Source organism: Colias croceus, chromosome 10, assembly GCF_905220415.1.
Source record: "Colias croceus chromosome 10, ilColCroc2.1".
Classification (NCBI taxonomy): Eukaryota; Metazoa; Arthropoda; class Insecta; order Lepidoptera; family Pieridae; genus Colias; species Colias croceus.
Window position 1 is genome coordinate 1871000 of NC_059546.1, and position 22793 is coordinate 1893792.

General features: G+C 34.0%; 2 protein-coding genes and 1 long non-coding RNA gene across 3 annotated transcripts; 2 read left to right on the forward strand and 1 right to left on the reverse strand.

Annotated features, from left to right (window-relative positions):
* Positions 1–923: 923 nt before the first annotated feature.
* Positions 924–2310, reverse strand: LOC123694935 (DNA primase large subunit-like). Its single transcript, XM_045640570.1, has one exon. The coding sequence runs from the start codon at positions 2196–2198 to the stop codon at positions 942–944; it is 1257 nt and encodes a 418-aa protein (XP_045496526.1). The 5' UTR covers positions 2199–2310; the 3' UTR covers positions 924–941.
* A 6698-nt stretch (positions 2311–9008) lies between these two features.
* On the forward strand, positions 9009–21977 carry LOC123694937 (fatty acid 2-hydroxylase). The gene is made up of 6 exons (XM_045640572.1): positions 9009–9296; positions 14854–15076; positions 18867–19042; positions 19335–19461; positions 20962–21081; positions 21536–21977. Exons 1-6 carry the CDS (start codon positions 9021–9023, stop codon positions 21619–21621), a joined length of 1008 nt encoding a protein of 335 aa, XP_045496528.1. The 5' UTR covers positions 9009–9020; the 3' UTR covers positions 21622–21977.
* On the forward strand, positions 17685–18669 carry LOC123694958. Its single transcript, XR_006751884.1, has 2 exons — positions 17685–17749; positions 18464–18669. It is a non-coding gene; the product is annotated as an uncharacterized LOC123694958 (long non-coding RNA).
* Positions 21978–22793: the final 816 nt, after the last annotated feature.

Here is a 22793-nt window from a genome sequence, read left to right on the forward strand (position 1 = left end):
AGACATAAATTTTTTATTGCAAGACGTTTTATTCGTTGTTAAATAGGTGCCAGACACAATTTTTTATTTAAAATAATTAAAATGTCATCGAAATAAGTGAAATTCTATCAAGATGAGTCCCCGTGAAGGATAAGTAATCACTGTGTTACTTATACTATATAAAATATTCATTTTACTATTTACAATTTTTTTGCAACAATCTACCATGGTGCCTTCTTTTCCCAACGAACCACAAATAGGACGTTAATGTAAACTTGATAAAAACCAAATATCATCAAGAAATTAAAGACTTTTTAACGGTTTTTAAATGCGATTTATTCATTGTATTATTTTCCCGAGTCTTTAATTTCTAAATGTATAATACTCGCGTAAAATCAAACACTAGAAAATACAAATATCATCAAATTCATATTTATACCCAAAAGTGTAATAAATATGAAACCATCTATTAAAAATATTAGTTTACTAATTATTCAATATAAGTATTAAAAAAGGATAATATAATATAAATAATAAAGTTATTACTTACCTTTTAAGCGGACTCATGTTGATGTAATTTCACTTATTTCGATGACATTTTAGTTATTTTGAAATAAAAATTGCGTATGGCACCTATTTTACAACGAAAAAAACGTCTTGCAATAAAAAATTTATGTCTGATGGATCTATCTAAAGGCAAAAGATTAAAAATTACGCATTAAAAAATGACTTTAAATCAAGGATATTTTCCTGTGCAGATAAGATGCGCACTAATAAACGCAACCACTGCGGCCAGCCAGACAGCCCGGACTCTAACCGAAATAGCAAGAGAAACAGTAAGTATATAAAAAACCCAACTATACTAAAATGACTTTTTTTAAAACGTTGCTAGCTCCCGTACTATATTATAATTATTAAGTAAAGGTAAAATTAAACAAAGATAATTTATAGGAATTCATTATTTATTTACCAGAAGCAATCAAAAAATACCTCACTGGTGTTAAATTTAATCTCACTTTATCACAGTCCATGGAATCTTTGAGTTTATTTTCTAAATATATTACACATGCTTTTGAATATTGATTTTTATTTTTCAGTTCAGTAATTTGTGACAAGAGGGAATCATTTTCATTTAAGTCTAAAAGTTGTCGCATTTGTGCATCTCCAAACGATTTAAATGGACATCCTCCCTCTGAGCATGAATTTCCAATGTTCTGTATTTGGTCACAGTTCCGACATGAATAATTCTTCCTGCCACCTTCTAACCCATACATATGTCTTATACCATAGAGGAGCTTTTTTTCATCTCTCTCCCAATTATGACAACAACTGTGAGCATGAGCTTCTTTACTGTACTCCATCTTCCAAAACTCTATAGACTCATTCACAGGCATTCCAATATCTTTGAGGAATAGACTATAATTAAATCTTTGTTCATGGGATAGTCTATGCCGTTTTCTAAGCTGCAAATGCAGGTTTAACATGCATGGTGGAAACTTTTTGGAAGCAAAATCAACTTCTTGACTAGATAAAGCATTTGGTGTAGATAACTTGCCTCTACATATATTTCTTACTTTTGCTACAATTTCATTTATTCTTGGATCACAGGTCATATTGTTTAATTTAATGTCATACAATTTATGTTTTAAATTTCTACTAAATAATATTATTAAATATTCTTTCCATTGACTGCATGGTATTCTAGCCACACCATTAATTAGTTCTACTCTTCTTTTAGATACAAATTCCAAACAGTGAAGAAATCTTAATTCTATATAGTAGAAGTTACAATCTTCATTACATTCGCAGCTAAGATGTTGTGATATGTGTTTTAAATAAATATGTTGACATAAAATTTGTAATGGCTTTATGAAGCTTACGAATGCATTGTCAAGTTTTCTTATATTTTTCAATAATTTTCTAGCAAAACATCTGATATCGTAAGAAGTGGAAAGGGAATACAGTCGGTGTTTGAAGAGAGCTACTTCAGTCTTCAATAAAAAGTTGTTTATGTCATTATTTCGTTCAAGGATAGCTGCTACACATAACGTAAAATGACCAACATTGTCATAAACGCTTCCTTCGATCACATACTCATTGTACTCAACTGGTGTATTCCTGGAGATAGTATTTAAGTACTCTAACCTGTTTGTGACAATAACTTCCAATTCATGAAAAGGTATTGACCCTTTTATTGGTGACAAATAAAAAAAAGACATGTCATTAAAATAATTTCATGTTATATTCCAAATAAATTGACTACAAACAATTAGTATCTAAAAAGTAATGTAAACAGTAAATACCTATGTAAATTGTAAACAATCGTTGAAATACGTCATTATACGTGACATTTAATTAGATCAAGATGACAAACGACGTTGACAATGAGAAACTGTGCTATACCACAGATTAGATAATAGCAGATACAGTTCGTGAAAATACCTGCGCTACAATCATAGCTGTGAATCATAGGCTACAATATTATAGCCTACAAAATCTTAATATTAATAACTACGGTTTACAGCGAGAATAAATGGTATGTACCCACACAAACAGTTAAAGAGTAAAGTAATAAAAGGGGAACAAACAGTCAAGATTGTGTTGCGGCCCGCCGGTGGCGCCGCGCCATGGCGATGCTTCACGCAGTAGCATTAGTCACTAGGTACTATACTATCCAATTATCCATTCCAGTGACATACTATCACACGAAAAAAAGTTCATTTTCATTGCCTGGAAAAAAGTTTTAAAAAATAAGATCAGTAACTAATAACTTCATTACTACTATTCTTTTTAAATAATTTTAGTACCTAGTTACCTACTTAAATCATTAGTAAAACATTATGCTTTTAGTAGATTATTTCATATTTGTAACACTTTTGAGTAATATATATCTACTAATATTATAAAGAGGAAAGGTTTGTAATTATGTATGTATAGTTTTCACGCATAAACTACTGGACCGATTTTGATGAATTCGGCACAGACAATCTTTAGACCCTGAGAAGGAACATAGGCTTATATTTTTTATTGCGAAATATGTACCACGGGCGAAGCCGGGGCGGATCGCTAGTGATAATATGAATTTGATGATATTTGGTTTATAACAAGGTTACATTGAACGTCCTATTTATGATGAATTGGGAATAGGAGGCACCATACTCCATAGGTAGGTAGTTTGTTGCAAAAAATATTATGATAAGTACTTACCTATATATGAATATTGGTATACTCGTTAAGGATATTAACATACCTATTACAATAACAGATAAGGTACATATATTTTAGGAATAACCTTGGATTTGCACAAAGTTAAGCAATATGTAATTATTTCATTATTTTCCTTATTTCCTGAAAAAACAAAATGTATTTAACTCAGACCTTGCTCGTTTAATTATATTTTTTTCTTATTCGATATAATATAGCCTATCGATTTAACGGCGGATATTAAAACGAGGTTTTTAATTGTAAAATACTAATTACTAAACATAATACATAATTATTATATAAACAGAGGTTGAAGCGGCATACCTACGCGTAGAAAAACGTTCCGTTTCAAGTCAGCTTAATAATAGGTACCTATTGAGCTTGCTTGCGTTTAGTCGGTGACGTTGCTCAAATATCTGAGGATTTAAATGTATATTCTTTCTTTGTCTAACGCGGAACGGCTCTAACTGCTTGTATGTTTGCATGTACCGCGTCTAAGTATGTCAGTTTATATAATACTAGCTAACCGCCCGCGGCTTCGCTAGGTTTGTCTAAAACCTAATAAATTATATAGGTACTAAAACCTTCCTCTTGAATCACTCTATCTTTTAAAAGAAACCGCATCAAAATCCGTAGCGTAGTTCTAAAGATTTAAGCATACAAAGGGACATAGGAACATAGGGACAGAGAAAGCGACTTTGTATGTAGTGATTATGTATTTTATTTTTAAGCTATTAGGTAACGATTTTTAAGGACAAATGAAGTTATTGCTATAGAGAACAGACTTTAAGTAGGTACATCAAAAGGGTATGGTACCTACCTATTAATTTATTGTAATTATTACGATCTAAGTAAGTAACACTTCTATTTTAAATATCTAAATAGTAAATTTGATAATATACATTGTTAGTATTTTGAATATTAACCAACGTTGTATTTGTATTGACAATGAAATCAGTGAAGCGTGTTTTAATTGAACGAAGCAGAATGCTAATTATTATTTAGCCGTATCAATTAGCTAAGTGTGGCGCCTGGCTGCAATCTAGTAACGGCCATTATTAACTGTGGGCAGAGTCACGTATTCAATAAATTTGCTGCGACATTGCTCTTTATAAATTTGCCTATCAATCATACAAACTACTGCATTATTAGGAAGTAGGAACTGAATATTATGAATATTGGTTTTTTTCTTCGATTATTACTTTTAAGTCAGGATTTACGAACGTTGAAGGTAAATTGTAATATTGTTATTCTTACTAACAGGAACCCAGGTAAAAAGTAGCATATAATAATATGAACCAACCAAATTTCAATCAGCTTTTATGATAAAAACCCGTTTTATCTAAACTTATACCACAGAATAGGTACCAATAATTATTAATACCTAGTAGCTAGCTTCTTTTACACTAAAAACTTTCTCCAGAATTATCTACCTACTCTATCTATTAAAAAACCGCTTATCTATAATACCACTATTATAAAGCTGAACTAGCACTTTTAATTTAATTAATGTTATAAAGCTGAAGAGTTTGTTTGTTTGCTTGTTTGAACGCGCTAATCTCGGGAACTACTGGTTCTATTTTAAAAATTATTTCGCTTTTAGATAGCCCATTTATCAAGGAAGGCTTTAGGCTATATTATATGATCGCGCTAAGACCAGCTATGAGCTATAAGACCAACCGGAGCGGAGCACTGCGGGTAAAACCGTGAAGCACAGATAGTATACTATATATTGTATCGCGTTAAGTTTCATCCAAATCCGTTCATTACCTTTCTCGCGATATTATCCTCACAAACTTTTGCATTTATAATATTAGTAGGATTACTGGTACATAGTTAAAACAATTTCCTGTAACTTTTTGAATATGGGTATTGATAAGAATCAAATATTTATGTTTAAATAGATATGTGTAATAATCATATAAATATAAATTAATATATAATAATTATAAATAAAACATTGCGACCAATTTCGAAACGTTATAAAAATTAAAACTTAATTACGAACTCAATTATTAGGTAAATTATTTATTTATTTACGTATATAAATTAAGTTTTATAATGGCAATTAAAAAAAAGAAAATTAAAAAACGTAGATAATAATAAATTGGCATCTAGAACATTTTACGGAAGGTCGTTTATAAAATAAAAAAAAAACAAAATAATTATCGTTCTATCGTTTAATGAGTCCTCCAAACTTTGGTGGAAGTTGAAGGTAGCTTGCAACACACCTACATATAACCTCATACTCATTAGTGGACTCATTATTTTTCAGCGACCCGCCAGTAAGGAAAGAAAGCCTTAATACAGGGGTTCCCAATCTCCCCCCCATCAGTTCCAAGCCTTGTCGTGGCCGGGGGGGCTCAGTAGCTTGGAGTGCACTCGTGTACTCTGAGTGAAGCTAATTGGACGCGGAGGGGCTGAAAGGCCGGTCTGTCGTCTGATGACATGATTGGTTCGACGGCCAGGGATCCATATAGCTGGCTGGCTGGCTTGAAGGCAGGCTGGCCGGGCTGGCTGGAACCGGCTGGTCACACCGGCTGCCTCGCTGGCTGGCTAGGGGGCCGGCTGGCAGGCTGGCTGAAACCGGCTGCCCCACCGGTTGGCTGGCTGGCTGCTTTGAGCCGCGGCGGCTGGCTGGCATGCTGTCACCGGCTGGTTGTCCGGCTGGCTGGCTGGCTGGCTGGATGGCTGGCTAGCTGGCTAGGATCCTCCGGGGGGCCAGGATTGGCTCAGGTGCCGTTGTGGTACGGCGAGGTATGGCGGCTAGTGGTCGCGGCCTGGCAATTTGGCTGGGCAAAATGGGGTTGGAAGGTCGATTGGGCCTCGTTTGGGTCTCGTTCCGACCGACTGGCAGGGGGCTGCGCTTTGCGGCGGTGGATGGCGGCCAGAGGCCGCGCGCGTTGTTTTTTGTTGGTAGTCTAACTACCAACAAAACAGGGGGCGGGATCCCGACGCGACACTTTTGTGACACGCGGTGACTCCTGTAGGTGGGTGTAGGGCGGCGGCTGTCCTGTGACAGCCGTCTGCCAACTCGTAATCCGGTCCGTGGGGCCGGACCGAGGGCCGCCACCTCTGGTGTGAGGTGGGGGCTGCGAGGGAAACCTCTATAAAAGTGCGCCGGAGGGTCCTTCGACGCGTGAATCACGTTTCAGAGGGCCTTTCGGCGCGCGCCCTTCGGCCGGTCGATGCTGGGGTCGAGGGTTTGGGGAACGCCGATGATGGAACGGGGAACAATCCATCATCGGCGAGCGGGTGGCGTGAGCTCGTGTACAGCTTGCGCCACCCCGGGGTGGGCATTTGGTGGAGGGCCTGGAAACGGGCAAGTGGCGGAGGGCCTGGAAACGGGCAACTGCTGGGCGGGATATGCGGAAGATTGCGAATGTGTACCCGCATCCCGTCTAAAGCAGCGCGTTGGTACACGGTGGGGTTTTAGTCGGTAGGAATCCGACATAACCCACGGCTCCTTCCCCGGGAGCCGTGGGTATCTTAGGCAAGATTTCCCCACTTGAAAAAAAAAAAAAAAAAAAAAGGGGTTCCCAATCTTTATCAGCTCGCGGCGCAGTTTATTTTAAGTTTTTTGTCACGGGGTCCTACCCACCCAACCTAGCTATTTGAAAAGGAAACGGTCGATATAGGTATCTACAATACAAGAATAGAAATTAGGTTAGGATAAGAACAAAAATTAAAAATACGTGTGGCACTCGGGGACTGCCGCGGTAAAGCTATTGCATAGCGTGCCTTCAAGCCACACCTCCGAGCCCGTCGGAGTGGGGAGCGTGAGGTTTTTCGTTACGCAATTTCTGGATTCGGTCCCCGCGCTCAAGGCCCACGATAGAAGCTATACAATAGCTTAAAAAAATATTTACTCAATTTCTTTATTCTAAAAGAATTTAAAGAGAAAAACAAAAATAAAACACGATAAAGGCAATCATCGTAGCAAATTTTAAATTCTTTAATGTCAATTAACGACGCTATTTTTCTTACCGATTCGAGCATTCAAAAAAGGTACTCGCGAATATAAGCAGATCGACTCACGGCACCCCTCTAACCTTCTACGGCGCACAGTTTGGGAACCCCTGTAAGGTACTTATTACCATAGTATTATGTATTCTGTGGCCATAAATGTTTTAATGGCATAAAGAAAAAAACATATTACAAAAACTAAAATTAATTCATCATTATCAGAACGTCTCGTTGGTACAGTTGCAGTGGTTAAACCGAGGAGTCCATGGTTCGATTCCTGGTGGAGACGAAGAAAAAAATGTCGCGGTCGGGCAGGACTACATTCACTCATAGCTTACCACGAGTCGAATTTGATATTTTAGTTTCATAGAAAATTATTCAAATGGTTTTTAATTTTTTGAGCATAGAAAAAAAAATCTTTTAAAATTTATATTGCCATGAGTCTTTTATTAGAGCCATTTTTAGAACTAGCCAAAGTAACTAGGCCTGTCGGTTAATGGGCTGCGAAGGGTGTCAACAGTGGGAGTAACTAATACACTTGAGGGTTATATTGTACTAGCTGTTCCCCGCGGTTTCACCCGCATTGCTCCGCTCCTGTTGGTCTTAGCGTGATGATATAATATATAGTCTATAGCCTTCCTCGATAAATGGACTGTCTAACACCGAAAGAATTCAAATCAGACCAGTAGTTCCCGAGATTAACGCGTTCAAACAAACAACAAACTCTTCAGCTTTATAATATTAGTATAGATTAGTATAGATTATCTATATGTAAAACTTAAAAGTATGCAATGCTATAAACAACTGCAATAATCATTGAAAAAAAAAGTTATATACTTGGACTTGCTATAACTTGAATAGCGTTACATTATTAATGGGGGTGGTCGAGCGTCTTAGTACAGTGGGTGCATGTACCTACGTTGTGTGCTTGTTACAATTATTGAGAGTTGAGACAAGGTTGAGACGTACTGGCTTCGATTTCTGTTGGAGACTAAAATAATTTTCGATTGACGATTGCTGTAACGAAAATATGAAAACACATATCGTAAATAAATAAATAATCGATCAATGAAATAGAAGTTCATGAACATTTGAACATTGAACATCAACAATCCTATATCTACTTAATATTATAAAGCTGAAAAGTTTGTTTGTTTGTGTGAACGCGCTAATCTCAGGAACTATCCGAACACAGTCCGATCCGAAACAGTCCGATTTGAAAAATTATTTCGGTGTTAGATAGCCCGCATTTATCATCACGCTAAGACCAACAGGAGCGGAGCCACGCGGATGAAACCGCGGAGCGCATAGGAAGAACCCTGATATTTATTTATTTTTCAGATAAATCGAGATAAATGATATGATATTATGATTGAAAATAACATCCAAACTTAAATCTATCAACCTCTCTACGACACTTTTAAGATTTCCCAAATTGAAATCAATCGGCATTAGGTATATGTAAGTATAGTCTAATAAAACTTAGAGTTGAAACTGTATTTTGCTAAATTCAAGGCCAACTGAAGGCAAATGTGGCAAAATACTAATTGAATTCCGTATTTATTATAAATTAAAACGTTACATATAGTAAGTATAAGTTATTACAATTTATAGTATCTACAATCTCTAACATTTTCCCGTATTATCCTGAAAAAATTCTCACGGAGGGGCGGAATGGTGTCTCAAATTTTTTCGTGAAATGATTTTTTTATAAAATAGAAAAAATACATCAATATTCCCCCAACATTGACATGAACTATATTGTTATATTCAATTCTAAATGGTAACAACACAATATGTCAGATATCTCACAAAAAGTGAACTGATAATATTCATGAATTCAGTCGTCGTGTGACGCCGTAGCCGGCACCATGGCTTTCAACGTGCGCTTTGGCGGGAAAAATTATGACATAAAGAACTTTTTACACGATCATCCCGGGGGTGTGAATACATTGGAAAAGTTTAAGGGGCGGTCTATAAACGACGTTATGATAAAATATGGGCATAGTGTCAGTGCATATCACATGTTAAGTGATTTTAAAGTTGATGGCAATTTAACTGGTAGTCTTAGTGAAAATGGTAGGATTATTACTAAGGAGGATAGCGGTAGGGATGAGAAGGAGATCGCGTTTGTAGAAGAATTGGAGGTAGGAGGAGTTTTTTTTCATTTTTTTATAGAATTATTGTTAGTGAGTTATTTAGAAATACTTATAAGAGGATGTCTGTGAGTAAAGTAATCTTTAGAAAATTATCAATTTACACACAAACTAAGTACTTACATATTTTTAATCATTGCAAGTTTCATCAAAACAATGTAACAAGTTTGAAAGTAGTTTGAAGTCAGAAGTTTTCATTATTTCCCTCTAATATATTTTAATAATTGTAGGCTTCACATACCGTATGCTCCACATTGGTTCTTGATTGACGAACATCCTTATCAATTACCTAACTAGATATAAAAATACCTATTTAAAATATATAAAAAAACTTTTTCATAGTAGTTTCGATATTTAATAGTGACACGACAATTTTAATGGATAAATTTTTATTGGTAGTGTATTCAAAGTATTTATGAGCTGCGTCTTTAGTTTGATGACGATCAGCGAAGTTAGAGGGGATTTTGCACCGGAGGTTGCAGGTTGGAATCCCACTGCTGGAAAATTGAAAGTGTTGAATTGTGTTTTATACTGTTTACTTATAACCGTGCTTGTTTGCTAAGTTTAAGAACTTTGCTGAACTTGTGAGTAGATTGCGTGAATTATTTTCAGGAACAGATATTTATGTAGCACTGTCGTAGCCCCGGTGTCACTCAATATTTATCATTGATATATTTTTGAGATAGATAAGCATGAGTTCTAACACCCCAGAAAAATCTTTAATTGATTCTTTTGAGGATCGAACTCAGATACTCAATAAAATAGCAAATTCTGATTTAAAAGAGCAACTATGGAGTTTCTTGCCGGTTCTTCTCCGTAGATACTGCTTTCCGAATCGGTGGTAAATGTTAAAAATAATTATGTATTGACGTTTCAAAAGTCTAGGAGAAGTCTAATTGAATAAATAAATGTTTGAGTTTAATATTCTACCGTCTACGCTTACCTACGCATCAATTAATTCACATAAAAGTTAACGCGCATAAATCTGAAGGAAAATACTAATCAAGAGGGTCATAATAAATTATTAGGTCGACAGTCGTCTATTAGTTATCCCTCCACTTTGCCATTAACATAATTACTCGTATTTACGGCTCTCGGTCGAGCTTTGATTTAATGGTCATCGATTTTAGTTCGAACTGCTACGTGCTTCTAAAGAAAATTAACAATAGATATTATATTAGTCGTAAAATGTTATAAAATCAGTGTAAGTGATGGCGTTCCAGGGTTATTCAGAATTATTATTTTTTCTTTTCCATAGATACTGCTTTCCGAATCGGTGGTAAATTTAAAAAATGTAATGACGATTCAAAAGTGCTTCTAGAAGAAGTCTAATTGAATAAATGAATGTTTGAGTTTGAGTTTCAATTATTCAAAACGGTGATTAAAAAATCTCTACATATCCTCAATTTTTTAAGTCGTTGCTAGGAGAGGAGCTTATGGAGCATCGGATGGTAAGCGCTACCACCGGCAAATCTACAAACGACCTACGCGGCTACGCCTCTACAAATTAATCAAAATCTATGGCTCTATGTTTCAGAATCTGTTAGGACCATAGATCATAATGCTTAGCGCATTCATATCTATAGAACTTTTCGATAAAAGTAGCGATCTACTTACATGGTATTTGTAATTATCTGACTAATTGGCTCATTTCGTTAATCGAGTGTAATCTCACCTCACCGAAAGTTTTAGTAGGGTATTTTTATAATACCTACTGATATAATCAGGTGACGAATAGCAGCTATTTATATGTATCAGCTGATATTTTCGATTTCAAGAAATGTTTATGCAAGATATATGATGATATGATAAAATATGATGACATAGTTTTTACTAGGAAATGCGCATTCGTAGAAAATTAAAGAGCTTTCAAAAATATGGGTAATGGTGTAATAGCTTAGTATTCTTACTACAAACCTGAGAATCTACTTAACTAGTCGCTCTTGGTATATTTGGTTAAATATTGTATAATGTAAGTAGTTTTATCTAATACTAGCTTTCCACCCGCGGCATCGCCTGCGCAGTCAAAGTAAAACCCGCATAGTTCCCGTTCCCGTGGGATTTCCGGGATAAAACCTATCCTATGTCCTTTCTCGGGTATCAAAATATCTCTATACCAAATTTCATGCAAATTGGTTCAGTAGTTTAGGCGTGATTGAGTAACAGACAGACAGACAGACAGAGTTACTTTCGCATTTATAATATTAGTATGGATTATTTGGCAAAGGAAATTGTCATAAAATAAAATACAATATTTTTTTAAGAGATCTTTCTGACTACACAAAATTCTCATAAACCACGTATCACGTATCTATCAAATTCCATTAATAAGATACCTGAACGTTTTTTTCATTTGGGTCAACTGATAAGTCACCAAATACAGATATCACATAAAACTCATATTGGATTATTGATTGATTGCTACCATAGTCTTAAACCATTCATGCCAAACATTAGTTGAGCAACAGTTGATCAACAATGTTGCTTCTTTGTTGAAACTTCGTTTAAATTACCAATGCTCATATGATTCTAGTTCTCCTAATGATACCTTCTTATATGCCTATGCTTCTAGAGCGCGAACATTTCAACATGCGTTCTCAAATGGAAAACATAGTGTTGCCAGTAACATGTTGACGAAAACTCCGCAACATGTTGATTTAACTATGTTGCTAACCAAATGTTTACCACTAATAAGCCCCGTATTCCCTATTTGGTCAGGTTATCGCAATTTACACAAAAACACAGTATGAGAGTAAAACACAGTATAAGTAGTTATTTTAAGTTATTTTCATAATGTTCGTAATTTGATAAATAATAGATAATTAAAATTCGGTTAAATCAATGAGTCATATCTGTCAGGTGTTCATTTAAAGGAAATAATAAATCCAATATTGATTAGATTAAAATAAGGCATAGGTATTCATTATTTTTATGATATATTATGATAAAGACGCATTTCTTATAGGTATCTTTTATTGATAGAGATAAATTGCTTTCATGTAAGTAAGTATAGTCGAATACTTACTTTGAGATTCCCAAAAATCCAGCAGTCCTTGTCTGGACATTCAAGTGGCGAAAGTAAATGAACATGGAAAAGAGATGAATGAAGTGAAAGTTCGTAAGGTTTGACTTTATTATGAGGAGATAATTTTTGTAGGTTTTGAACTTTGAAAGTACCTAGTTAATAAAATTGATTTACCATACCAACCCAAAATATTTCTAGACTATAGCTCTATCTATACATATAAAAAACGATAACGATACGGTAGCAGTGTACAATCTCGATTAAATCAATTAATTACAATTAGTTCAGACATATTTACACATCGTATGAACGCACGAAGATAATATCATTAATTTCCCCGACCACAATCGCTATAAAACGGAATTGACTGGCCCTTGAATGTCGACCCTGTTGTTGGATTTGTTGTTGATTATAAAGAATTTCCACGTTCATTGTCATTGTTTTGCGTATCTCTATTTTGTGTGTCAACAGATACTTATTCTGCATTTTTACTCATGCTTATTACGTTTCAATTAAGTATATTATGGAGCTTTGTTCGAAAAAGAGGAACTATATGAGCGTTAAAAATGGACGTGGTTATTTATTATTTAAGTATAATTTATTTATAAGTAAATTTAGACCCAACAAACTACGCATAGGTATTACAGTATGTACAGAACAAAGATATTACCAATAATAAACTCCGAGAAAAATTATTTGGTTTGTCCATGTTAAAAATATTTTTTAACTAACAGTGACTTGATATTCTTTGCTCCAGTTACCTAGAAAGTGACGTGTTTTATGAGACCATAATATCTGAATAATCACGAAATAATCGCTGAATTACCTATCGTTTTTATAATTATTATTGTTTCAAGGATTTTTTCAATGTTCATGAATTTTACGTTGTAGTTATTACCTAAAAGAAGCAGGTTGACGTTTGAGACTAATTTCAGTTTCTTATATTATAAGCCATCTATAGGAAGAAAATTTAGTAAGGTCAGAAAATTATCGTCAGTTTACATTTTTCGTTTTTGGATATGTTTTAAAGTGGCTATTGGTAGGTAGTTACCTACTTATTATTTTTGGAGCAAGGTTTGGTTGGGAAACTGTTCTGGGATTTGACTAAAATAGAGAGATTTTTACGAATAAAAACTAAACGCAGATGTGAGTTCAAATTATAAATTGTATTTTCTATACAATAAAATCAGAGTCGCTATTCATAAAATCATAATACAATTTAAAATTATTTATAACCCATGTCCATAAAACTTATGCATGATTTAAACAAAGACGATGCCTTGATATTATATCTAGGTAATTCCTAAAATTGGAAATGTTACTATAAATAGAACATTCCGCTCATAATTTAAATTCTAAAGTAAACAACAAGTTTTAGGAAGATACTTTTATCCTTTTGAATTGCGAAGTGAAAGAATTTTGTTTTAATTATACATAATCTTTATTTAATTCAATGAATATTAAATGCATACCAGATATTATTTTCACGTTATGATATCTATAATTATAATAGGCAAATATACCTACGTTAATGTTTACCCAATTATTTTACAGTCAGTATCTTATCCGTCATGATAATGATCTTATCAGTCATCAGGGAATGTACGATTTAACTGTTCACTTTTAAGTACAGTAATTCAAACAATATTTATAGTTATTAGAACCAGTTTTTCATTGGAAAAATGATACTCACTTGATTTGACGGGGTTAATAATAGGTTTACTTGCTGAAAATGTTCAAAGCTGTTTGACATAAATTATACTGTGTTTGTCTTTATATCCTTTTACTAGCTGTTCCGCGCGGTTTCCCCGCATTGCTCCGCTCCTGTTGGTCTTAGCGTGATGATATATAGGTAGCCTTCCTCAATAAATGGGCTATCCAACACCGAAAGAATTTTTCAAATCAGACCAGTAGTTCCTGAGATTAGCGCGTTCAAACAAACACACTCTTCAGCTTTATAATATTATAGTTTAGATGAGATATAGGATGGCTATAGGTAGATGCCATTTGACATTTGTTTTCTAGGAGGTAAATGAATAGACTTTCAGCCTTACTAACCTTCACGATTTTTTATCAGAAAGGACAGGAGTCAAGTTTTAACCTATCTTAAAAAACATACAAGCATATTATAATCATTAGCTTTTTATGCAGTACTTTTATGAAGACCATAAGATCTTGATACTTTGTATTACCTTAAGTAACCAACACAACTTGATAATAAATTCAAATTAATATCGATCGAAAATGCCACAAATGAATCAAGAAAGTGAACTTAATGCATATTGCTCACCTGTTACTTTCTCACTGTCTTCGATCGCTCTTGACAAATATTATTAAATAAATATATTCCTATAGATTTTATTTTGCGCACCGTACCCTTGAATTACAGTTTAGTAATTATAGACGCCAGTCCAAACTTACAATTACCGTATTATCACATAATACTTAATACTTATACGTATTGTAGAAGCTGTTACAACAAAACTAAATAAGTAAGTTTCTAACCATTACCCCTTGTTTCAGAATAGACTGGATTGGTCAAAACCTTTACTGTCTCAACTGTCTAAAATAGCGCCACACTACGAGATATGGGTCAACAGCGCAGTGTACAGAAAATGCAGACTCTTCTCCAGCCCTATCCTTGAGAGCTTGACGTATACTCCATGGTACCTGGTACCTGCTTTTTGGGTACCGATCATATTGTACCTGATATGCACACAGTACTTCGAATATGTTTTGTGTGGAGGTAAAGTATGGACTTTTTATTGTTATATGTAGGTATATATATATTAAGTTTATTCACAAAATAAGAATTACATACATCTAGTTTAATGTTATGGGTGTCTTCTTTTTTGGGGAGAAGATGTTCTCAAGCAATACAAATATTGTTGTTGTACCTAGTGTTCGTTTGTTTAAAATTGTATAATGCTGATCAGTTTTGACAGAAATTTTGTAGAAAAATCAAGTACCTACTTAATTTTGTTGTTTTAATTTTTCCACCCTATTCCATAGAATGCTTGATTTATTGACAACACAATATATGAAATTAAATCACAATTATTCTAGAATCATTTATCATTCTGTTGCATTCAGCATTTGGACTATCAATCATAAACTTAATCGTACAATCATAGAGTAAAGAGAAGGTCCGACGAACACTAGGTACATTTTTTGTTTATCTATATTCTATACTAATATCACAGACTACCTAATATTATAAAGCTGAGGAGTTTGTTTGTTTGTTTGAACGCGCTAATCTCAGGAACTGCTGGTCCGATTTGATATGAAAAATTCTTTCGGTGTTAGATAGCCCATTCATCGAGGAAAGCTATAGGCTATAATAGGTATATCATCTGCACGCTAAGACCAACAGGAGCGGAGCTATAACGCGGGTGAAACCGCGGAGCGCAGCTAGTATTTGATATAATTTATTGATTGCAAGTGAAATTTGCGTACATATTATTAAACTTGGTTTCTTTATGTTTTTTTTCTTTATATATATTTATTTATCTGTATTGTGCAGTTATATTTCATAATTCTTAACATTTTACGCTTTGAGTTACTTCAACTGAGTACTGACTTCCTTATCTCTTACCTTGAATTTTCGTGTCTCAAATCAATATTATCAATCCATGTGTCGAATGAATCAGTCTACAACAAATATTTAACAGTTAGTCACCCGTTATCGATATTTTATCTATGATAAGAGCGTATGTGAAATTTGTAACATTTACGCAAAGACTGTTATTTACATGTAGGTGTTACATACTTAGGAAATAGTTTGAATAATGTTTTAGAAATGATGATAAATACTTTCCTGTAAATAAAATTAGGGACATTTTTAACTTGTAGTAAATTTTGCCTACGTTGAAGTAGTTAAATGGAGGGCAAGAGAAAACTGCCTTTTTAAAATTGTACCTATACTAAGTAATTGTACCTACTAGAGATAGGTTAGCAATGCCCATGTTATAATATCATGAAACTTTAATAGTCAATTAATTATAAAATAAAAAAAAATGTGTAGAATAATATTATACCTTATCACCAACTTATCACACCGTAGGGCACAGACTAAATAATTATCTTAAATTATCTGTCATTTATTGAAGGTACTAGGAAACATTTATATATGATAAATATCAATAATCAATATGCTTAATACATCTGATACGAATATCACGAAGTAAGCCTTAGGTTTGCGTTTTATCATTTAAAAATGTATCGAAGAGGATTTGTAATTCGTGGATGGTTTCGTAGAAGAGTTATCGGTGTAAACAGTATAAATGATAATTTCATTATCTTGATAAGATTCTTCTCATAACGGCCTGACACTCATAATATGTACAGCCATGCTAAAAGCAAAATGTATCTCTTTGAAAGTTATCGAGATAATTATACAATGTCGCCCATGCGCATGTGATCGCCCGTAATATTCTGAATACTCATTCATGAAGAAATATCGAATTTTTAGCTATTATGTCGTAGGTTACAAATAATGATTAAAAATGACGTCCTATGGGGATAATTTATGGACTTCCACTATTTTTTTTAAATAAATACACAATTTTTTACAATTGAAAAAATTACTTCGATTCCGTCTTTTTTTTCGTAGTCGATAATTTTTAGTAAAAATGTTAATTAACCTGTTAAAATAACTCATAAGCTTTTGGAAATAATAAATAGAATCCAAATCGGTCCACAAACTTCGGAAATGTGTCAAAAAATAGAAAGCAACTCTATAAACTCTACTTAAAAAAATAACAATTTAATATCATGAAAAATATTATAGATAGACCCCCCCCCCTTTTGAAGTTTATTTTCGATATTTTTCATGAATGTTCAGAATATTACGGGCGGTCACATGCCCATGGAGTAGGTATTACAGAAAACAATGACATAAGTTATCTGTAATGGGTATGCCCCTATTATATTTACACATAATCTATCTGTATTTACGTCGATATTTTTTTTAATAAAGATTATTTTTACAGACAATAATCGTCGGGAAATACTGAATGATGTTCTGACAAGAGAAATAATATTATTGTTAAAGTTGATTAAAGGAGATTGCCCAAGTGACTATGGCACTTGGTATCGCAATCAAACTTATTGTGTCAAGATGAAATATAGCTCAATTTGAAGCTTGATGTTAGTACTTTTAGAAACGATTAAAGTTTTTATATAAATAAGCCGCAGTTCGCGACAATAAAAATAAAACAAAAGTTTTATTCAACGTTTCAAAAAAATACTTTATCGAGTTTAAACTAACGATGAACGTTAAGTTTTACATTTATTACATAGGTAATATTTTAATTTACAAGATAAATGTGAAAAGTAAATCGTAATAAACATTATTTCAAAATAAATAACGTCGAACAATGCGTCGAACATATTCATTCAACTATGACATATGACGCAGGTAGGGTTGCCAGGCCATAAAATGCAAAGGCCGGACTGCGCACTATATAAGGCCGGACATTTTAGCCTAAAAGCCGGACATGTTTTTTTTATTGCCAAACATAATGTTTTTACAGCTGGGCTGTTGAAAAAAGTATTTATACGTGGTGAAAAGTGAGGATATTCGATATTTATTAAAAGATGGACATAATATTTATAATAAAAAAAACTCGTTTACGAATTTGAAATGTTTATTAAGTTACACTATTACAGTTTTACTTACAAATGGATCATCAGTCTTTTGTAGATAATTAAATATTATTAAAACTAAGAAACAAATGAATATAGCTCTCTTTTGGCATTCTTAATACTATAAACTAAAAAATATAATAAAACAAATAAAAATAATCATTCTTCTGGAAAGTAACAAAAAGATAATATTAATTTTACGGCTAGGTAAGAATTTACTTTATAGTAGGTATTTATAGAACAATTTAAAATCTTTAAAAAATAACAAAATCTAGTTATATTTGCCGGCCGGAAGATAGTTTGCTCTCCGCTCGCCCTTGTCCGTTCGGGTCGGGCGCTCGTCCGCCCATCGTCGTACGAATCGCCACTCTGACAAAAAGCCTGACAAAAGCCGGACAGGCCAAACACGTACATATTTGGCCGGACGCGACTGCAAAAAGCCTAACATGTCCGGCTAAAGCCGGACACCTGGCAAGCCTAGACGCAGGACGCTTGCAAGAGAGATAGATATATGTGTCAAAACAAAAACTTTTACTTTTATTTCTATTTATTCGGTATAATTACGACTTAATAGTGATAAATATGATCATTATAAATACAAATAGGAATTAACAATATCACGAACACGTGACACAACTAGTATTTTACCGATTCCATACGTGGTCATACATGTTTCAAAAGAATAACTTTTACTATTATTTCAATTTATCCGGTATAATTAAGACTTAATATTGACCATTATAAATACAAATAGGAATTAACAATATCACGAATACGTGGCACAACTAAAATTTTACCGATACCACCCGTGGTCATTCTCCTTTATGTATCCAAGTCTTATTCTTTTTCTTATCAATAAATATAATACAATTAACTTATCTAATTTACAGATCAATGTCCTGCAAATAGACTGACTACAATGCAGTTTCTCTGGCACATGGCATTGGGTTTCATAATTTGGACGCTTCTCGAATATTCTCTACACAGATGGGTGTTCCATTATGACCCAGGGTCGTCCATCATAATGATACAGTTACATTTTCTGATACATGGAATGCATCACAAGGTAACTATTGTGACAAATTTTATTTTTTATTAGATTTTTGGGCGTTATACCATTTTTGGCCGTTATGTATTTTGTATACCCCTATGCATCCCCTATATAACAGTAAATATCCTGGCAAAACGTTTACTGGCTGATGGCTCAGCTAGTTCTATCTATTTATAGCGTTTTTGTAAACATAGAAAATAATAGATTATTTTAATTATCTTTAACTCTAGCGAGTATAGCTGCATTCTGTGGCTGCATTATTATCAGTTTCGTTATACATACCATTTTTACAAGATTTTTTTTTCAGGTGCCATTTGACGAGTTACGTCAAGTTTTCCCGCCAATTCCTGCGTTTGTGATCACGTGTCTCTTATACGCGCCAGCTAGGTTACTGCTTACGTATCCATCGGTTAAAGTAACTGGAGTTCTAATAGGTAAAAAATCAAAGAAATACATACCTAACTTGTACCTGAATATAGTTACACCATTTCTTAAAAAGGAAAATCGCAAGCAGAATTTCTGTAAACCGCCATGCACAATGCACATATTGTGAAGAGGCTAATAGATCATCACTCGCTTTGAAATAGAACACCAGTTAAAATAGGTCGTAAAATTGTTAACGGCAATGGTTATAATAAATTTATACCACAGATAAAGTAGATAGGTAAATAGGTTCTATATACCTTCTGGCGTGATTATATTATCTATATTTTTAAATGTAAAACTTCATTAGGTACATGGACATGATTAAAAAAAACTACAGGTTTCTAGTAAACTCCTCTGTAGAACTGGTAGTAAATTATTATTTTATTGATCTGCGCTTCTTAAAGATGTGTAGTGTAAACTGTAATGTAGAATAGATTATTAGAGCTCCGGGAATGGAATGATAATAATGAGCTACATTTTACATCAGCTTTCTTTCACCCGTGATAGTTAAATCATGCCGTATGCCGTTTTAGAAGATGGAATGGGCCCTATTCAAAATAGGCAGCGTTTGCGAGTAGATGCCTTGGTAGAGGCAATCACGATAGTAAAGAGGGCTCAATTGTCTGTGATCGGCCGTGATTGTTTATGTTTATTCATAATCGCCATAATGACGGCAAACATCGAACTCAAACTCAAACTCAAACTTAGGAGCACTTTCGGATCGTCATTACATATTTCTAACATTTACCACCGATTCGGAAAGCATCAGTACCTATGGAGAAGAACCGGCAAGAAATTCCATAGTTGCTCATTTAAAATCATGTTAATACCTATACGTATCGACGATCATTTGTTAGGCCATTGTAAAGAATGTTGTGATGGTAACTTACCCCCTTTTAAAATATCATTGAGTGATGAGTACCTACCTTTTTTTTACGCAATAGGAAAGCAAACGAGCAGACGCGACCTATACGTATCGACCTATACGTATCGACGATCATTTGTTAGGCCATTGTAAAGAATGTTGTGATGGTAACTTACCCCCTTTTAAAATATCATTGAGTGATGAGTACCTACCTTTTTTATGCAATAGGAAAGCAAACGAGCAGACGCGACCTATACGTATCGACGATCATTTGTTAGGCCATTGTAAAGAATGTTGTGATGGTAACTTACCCCCTTTTAAAATATCATTGAGTGATGAGTACCTACCTTTTTTTTATGCAATAGGAAAGCAAACGAGCAGACGCGTCGCCTGATGTTAAGCGAAACGCGCCGCCCATAAGCATCCACTGGGAAGAGGGTGTGTTGCTGTCCTCAAAAAGGAAAGAGAGGGATATCACGGGAATTTATTTACATTACTGCCGGTTTTTCAGGTGCTTAAAGGCACTCTTTTTGAAAGTCTCCATGTTGTAAGAACTCGGGAATACCGCCGTTGGTAGGCCTATTTACCTACCTATTCCAATAATAAACTAATATCCTAATAAAATAATATTCACTATTTTCAGGCTACCTGGCGTACGATATGATTCATTTTTACGTTCACCAAGGCACGCCAAGGGACGGTAGTTATCTGTACGCGATGAAGCGATACCACTCCAATCACCATTTTGTTAACCACGATAAAGGTATTAATTTTAATAGTTAGTTTTGTAAACGAAATAGTTATTTATATTAACTGATGAAGTTTCATAGAATCCAAAATTAGTTGTTTGGCAAATGAGTCGTATTCAATTTTAACCGTTAAAAATAACATCGTAATTTTTTTGTATTCTTTTAAGTGTTCGAATATTGTAACATTTGAACATCTAGATATATAAAACTCAAAGGTGACTGATATAGTGATTTATCAACGCACAGCCCAAACCACTGGACGTATCGGGCTGAAATTTGCACGGGCATGCAGGTAGATTTCATAACGTAGGCGTCACCTAAGAAAGGATTTTGATCAATTTTACCTCCAAGGGGATAAAACAGGGGATGAAAGTACCGTGAAAATTAATTTTCTCCACGCAGGCGAAGCTGCGGGCAACAGCTTGTCTACTATAAAACGCAATATAAATAGTTGTTTTGTCTTTTCAGCATTTGGAATCAGCAGTAAAATATGGGATCTGGCGTTCAACACATTTGTTCAAGTGAAGAAATTAGGCATAAGTTTAAGATGGTAGTTTGTATTATGAAGGCTAATATTATAACAATAAAGTTTATTTTTTGATAAACGATAAATGTATTTTAAAGGGTTGCCAATTGAAGTATTTTTAGAATTGCACTTTATAATAATTAATGTTGTTACGTAGTATTAATTTTGAAATGTGGTAGGATACGAAAAAAATGTATAGAATGAGTAGAGAAAATGTCCGAACATGTAAATTTTCACATTTACTTGGCAACCCTACACTATGTGTGATCAAAAAAGTTGTGACCAAAAATATTTATTGAGCTGAAATATTTTAACTTATAAAAATACTAGATTTCACCCGCGGCTTCGCCCGCGTTTTCAAAAGAAAACCCAAATAGTTCCCGTTCCCGGGATTTCCGGGATAAAACCTATCCTATGTGTTAATCCAAGTTACCCTCTATATGTGTGCTAAATTTCATTGTAATCGGTTCAGTAGTATTTGCGTGAAAGAGTACCAAACACACACACATCCTCACAAACTTTCCCATTTATAATAATATTATACCTACCTAGTAGGACTTACTAACTGATACCGAAATATATTTGAAACAGGATATAAAATATTTATTCAAACGATTAGTTTCCCTTACCTTTTAAAGTTTTTTTTTTATTATAAATCGTGTTTTAGTTAAATTTGAATTAAATTATGGTGGTAAGTTGTTGATATGAAAGGAATATACATAGGTAATATATACTTACATCGAATAGGAGAGCTTTGACGTGGTAAAATCAAAAACCCTTTAGAAACACAAGTAGGTACCTATTGAAGATGAAGCAAGTATTTTTATCTAATTTGAGAGATATCATTAATTTGAAATAAAGAAAATGAGTGTAAAAATAATAATGAATTTAACATTTAACAAAAAACTTAAACAAAACACGCATTCATGTTATTATTGTATTTTCACAGATCCTTGATGAGTGTAAAAAGTTTGAATTAAATCTGTCCATTTAAAGAGATACAAAATGGGTCTATAGGAGTCGTTTACATACCTACGAATAAGCATACGAACATACAGGTGAAGCTTATAATAAAAACGTGTTAAAAAAGCGTATATAATAAAAGTGCCTTTACATATACAGGGTGTCCCACTGTTGGTATAGGTACTAAGCGCGAAGGGACTTGTAGTTTTGCATACCCTGATCTCGTAAAAAATACTT

Coding starts and splice junctions, on each gene's coding strand:
- LOC123694937 (XM_045640572.1), top strand. CDS start 9,021: ATGGCTTTCAACGTGCGCTTTGGCGGGAAAAATTATGACATAAAGAAC. Junction 19,043..19,334: donor TACATGGAATGCATCACAAG/GTAACTATTGTG, acceptor TTTTTTTTTCAG/GTGCCATTTGACGAGTTACG. Junction 21,082..21,535: donor TTTTGTTAACCACGATAAAG/GTATTAATTTTA, acceptor TTGTCTTTTCAG/CATTTGGAATCAGCAGTAAA.
- LOC123694935 (XM_045640570.1), bottom strand. CDS start 2,198: ATGTCTTTTTTTTATTTGTCACCAATAAAAGGGTCAATACCTTTTCAT.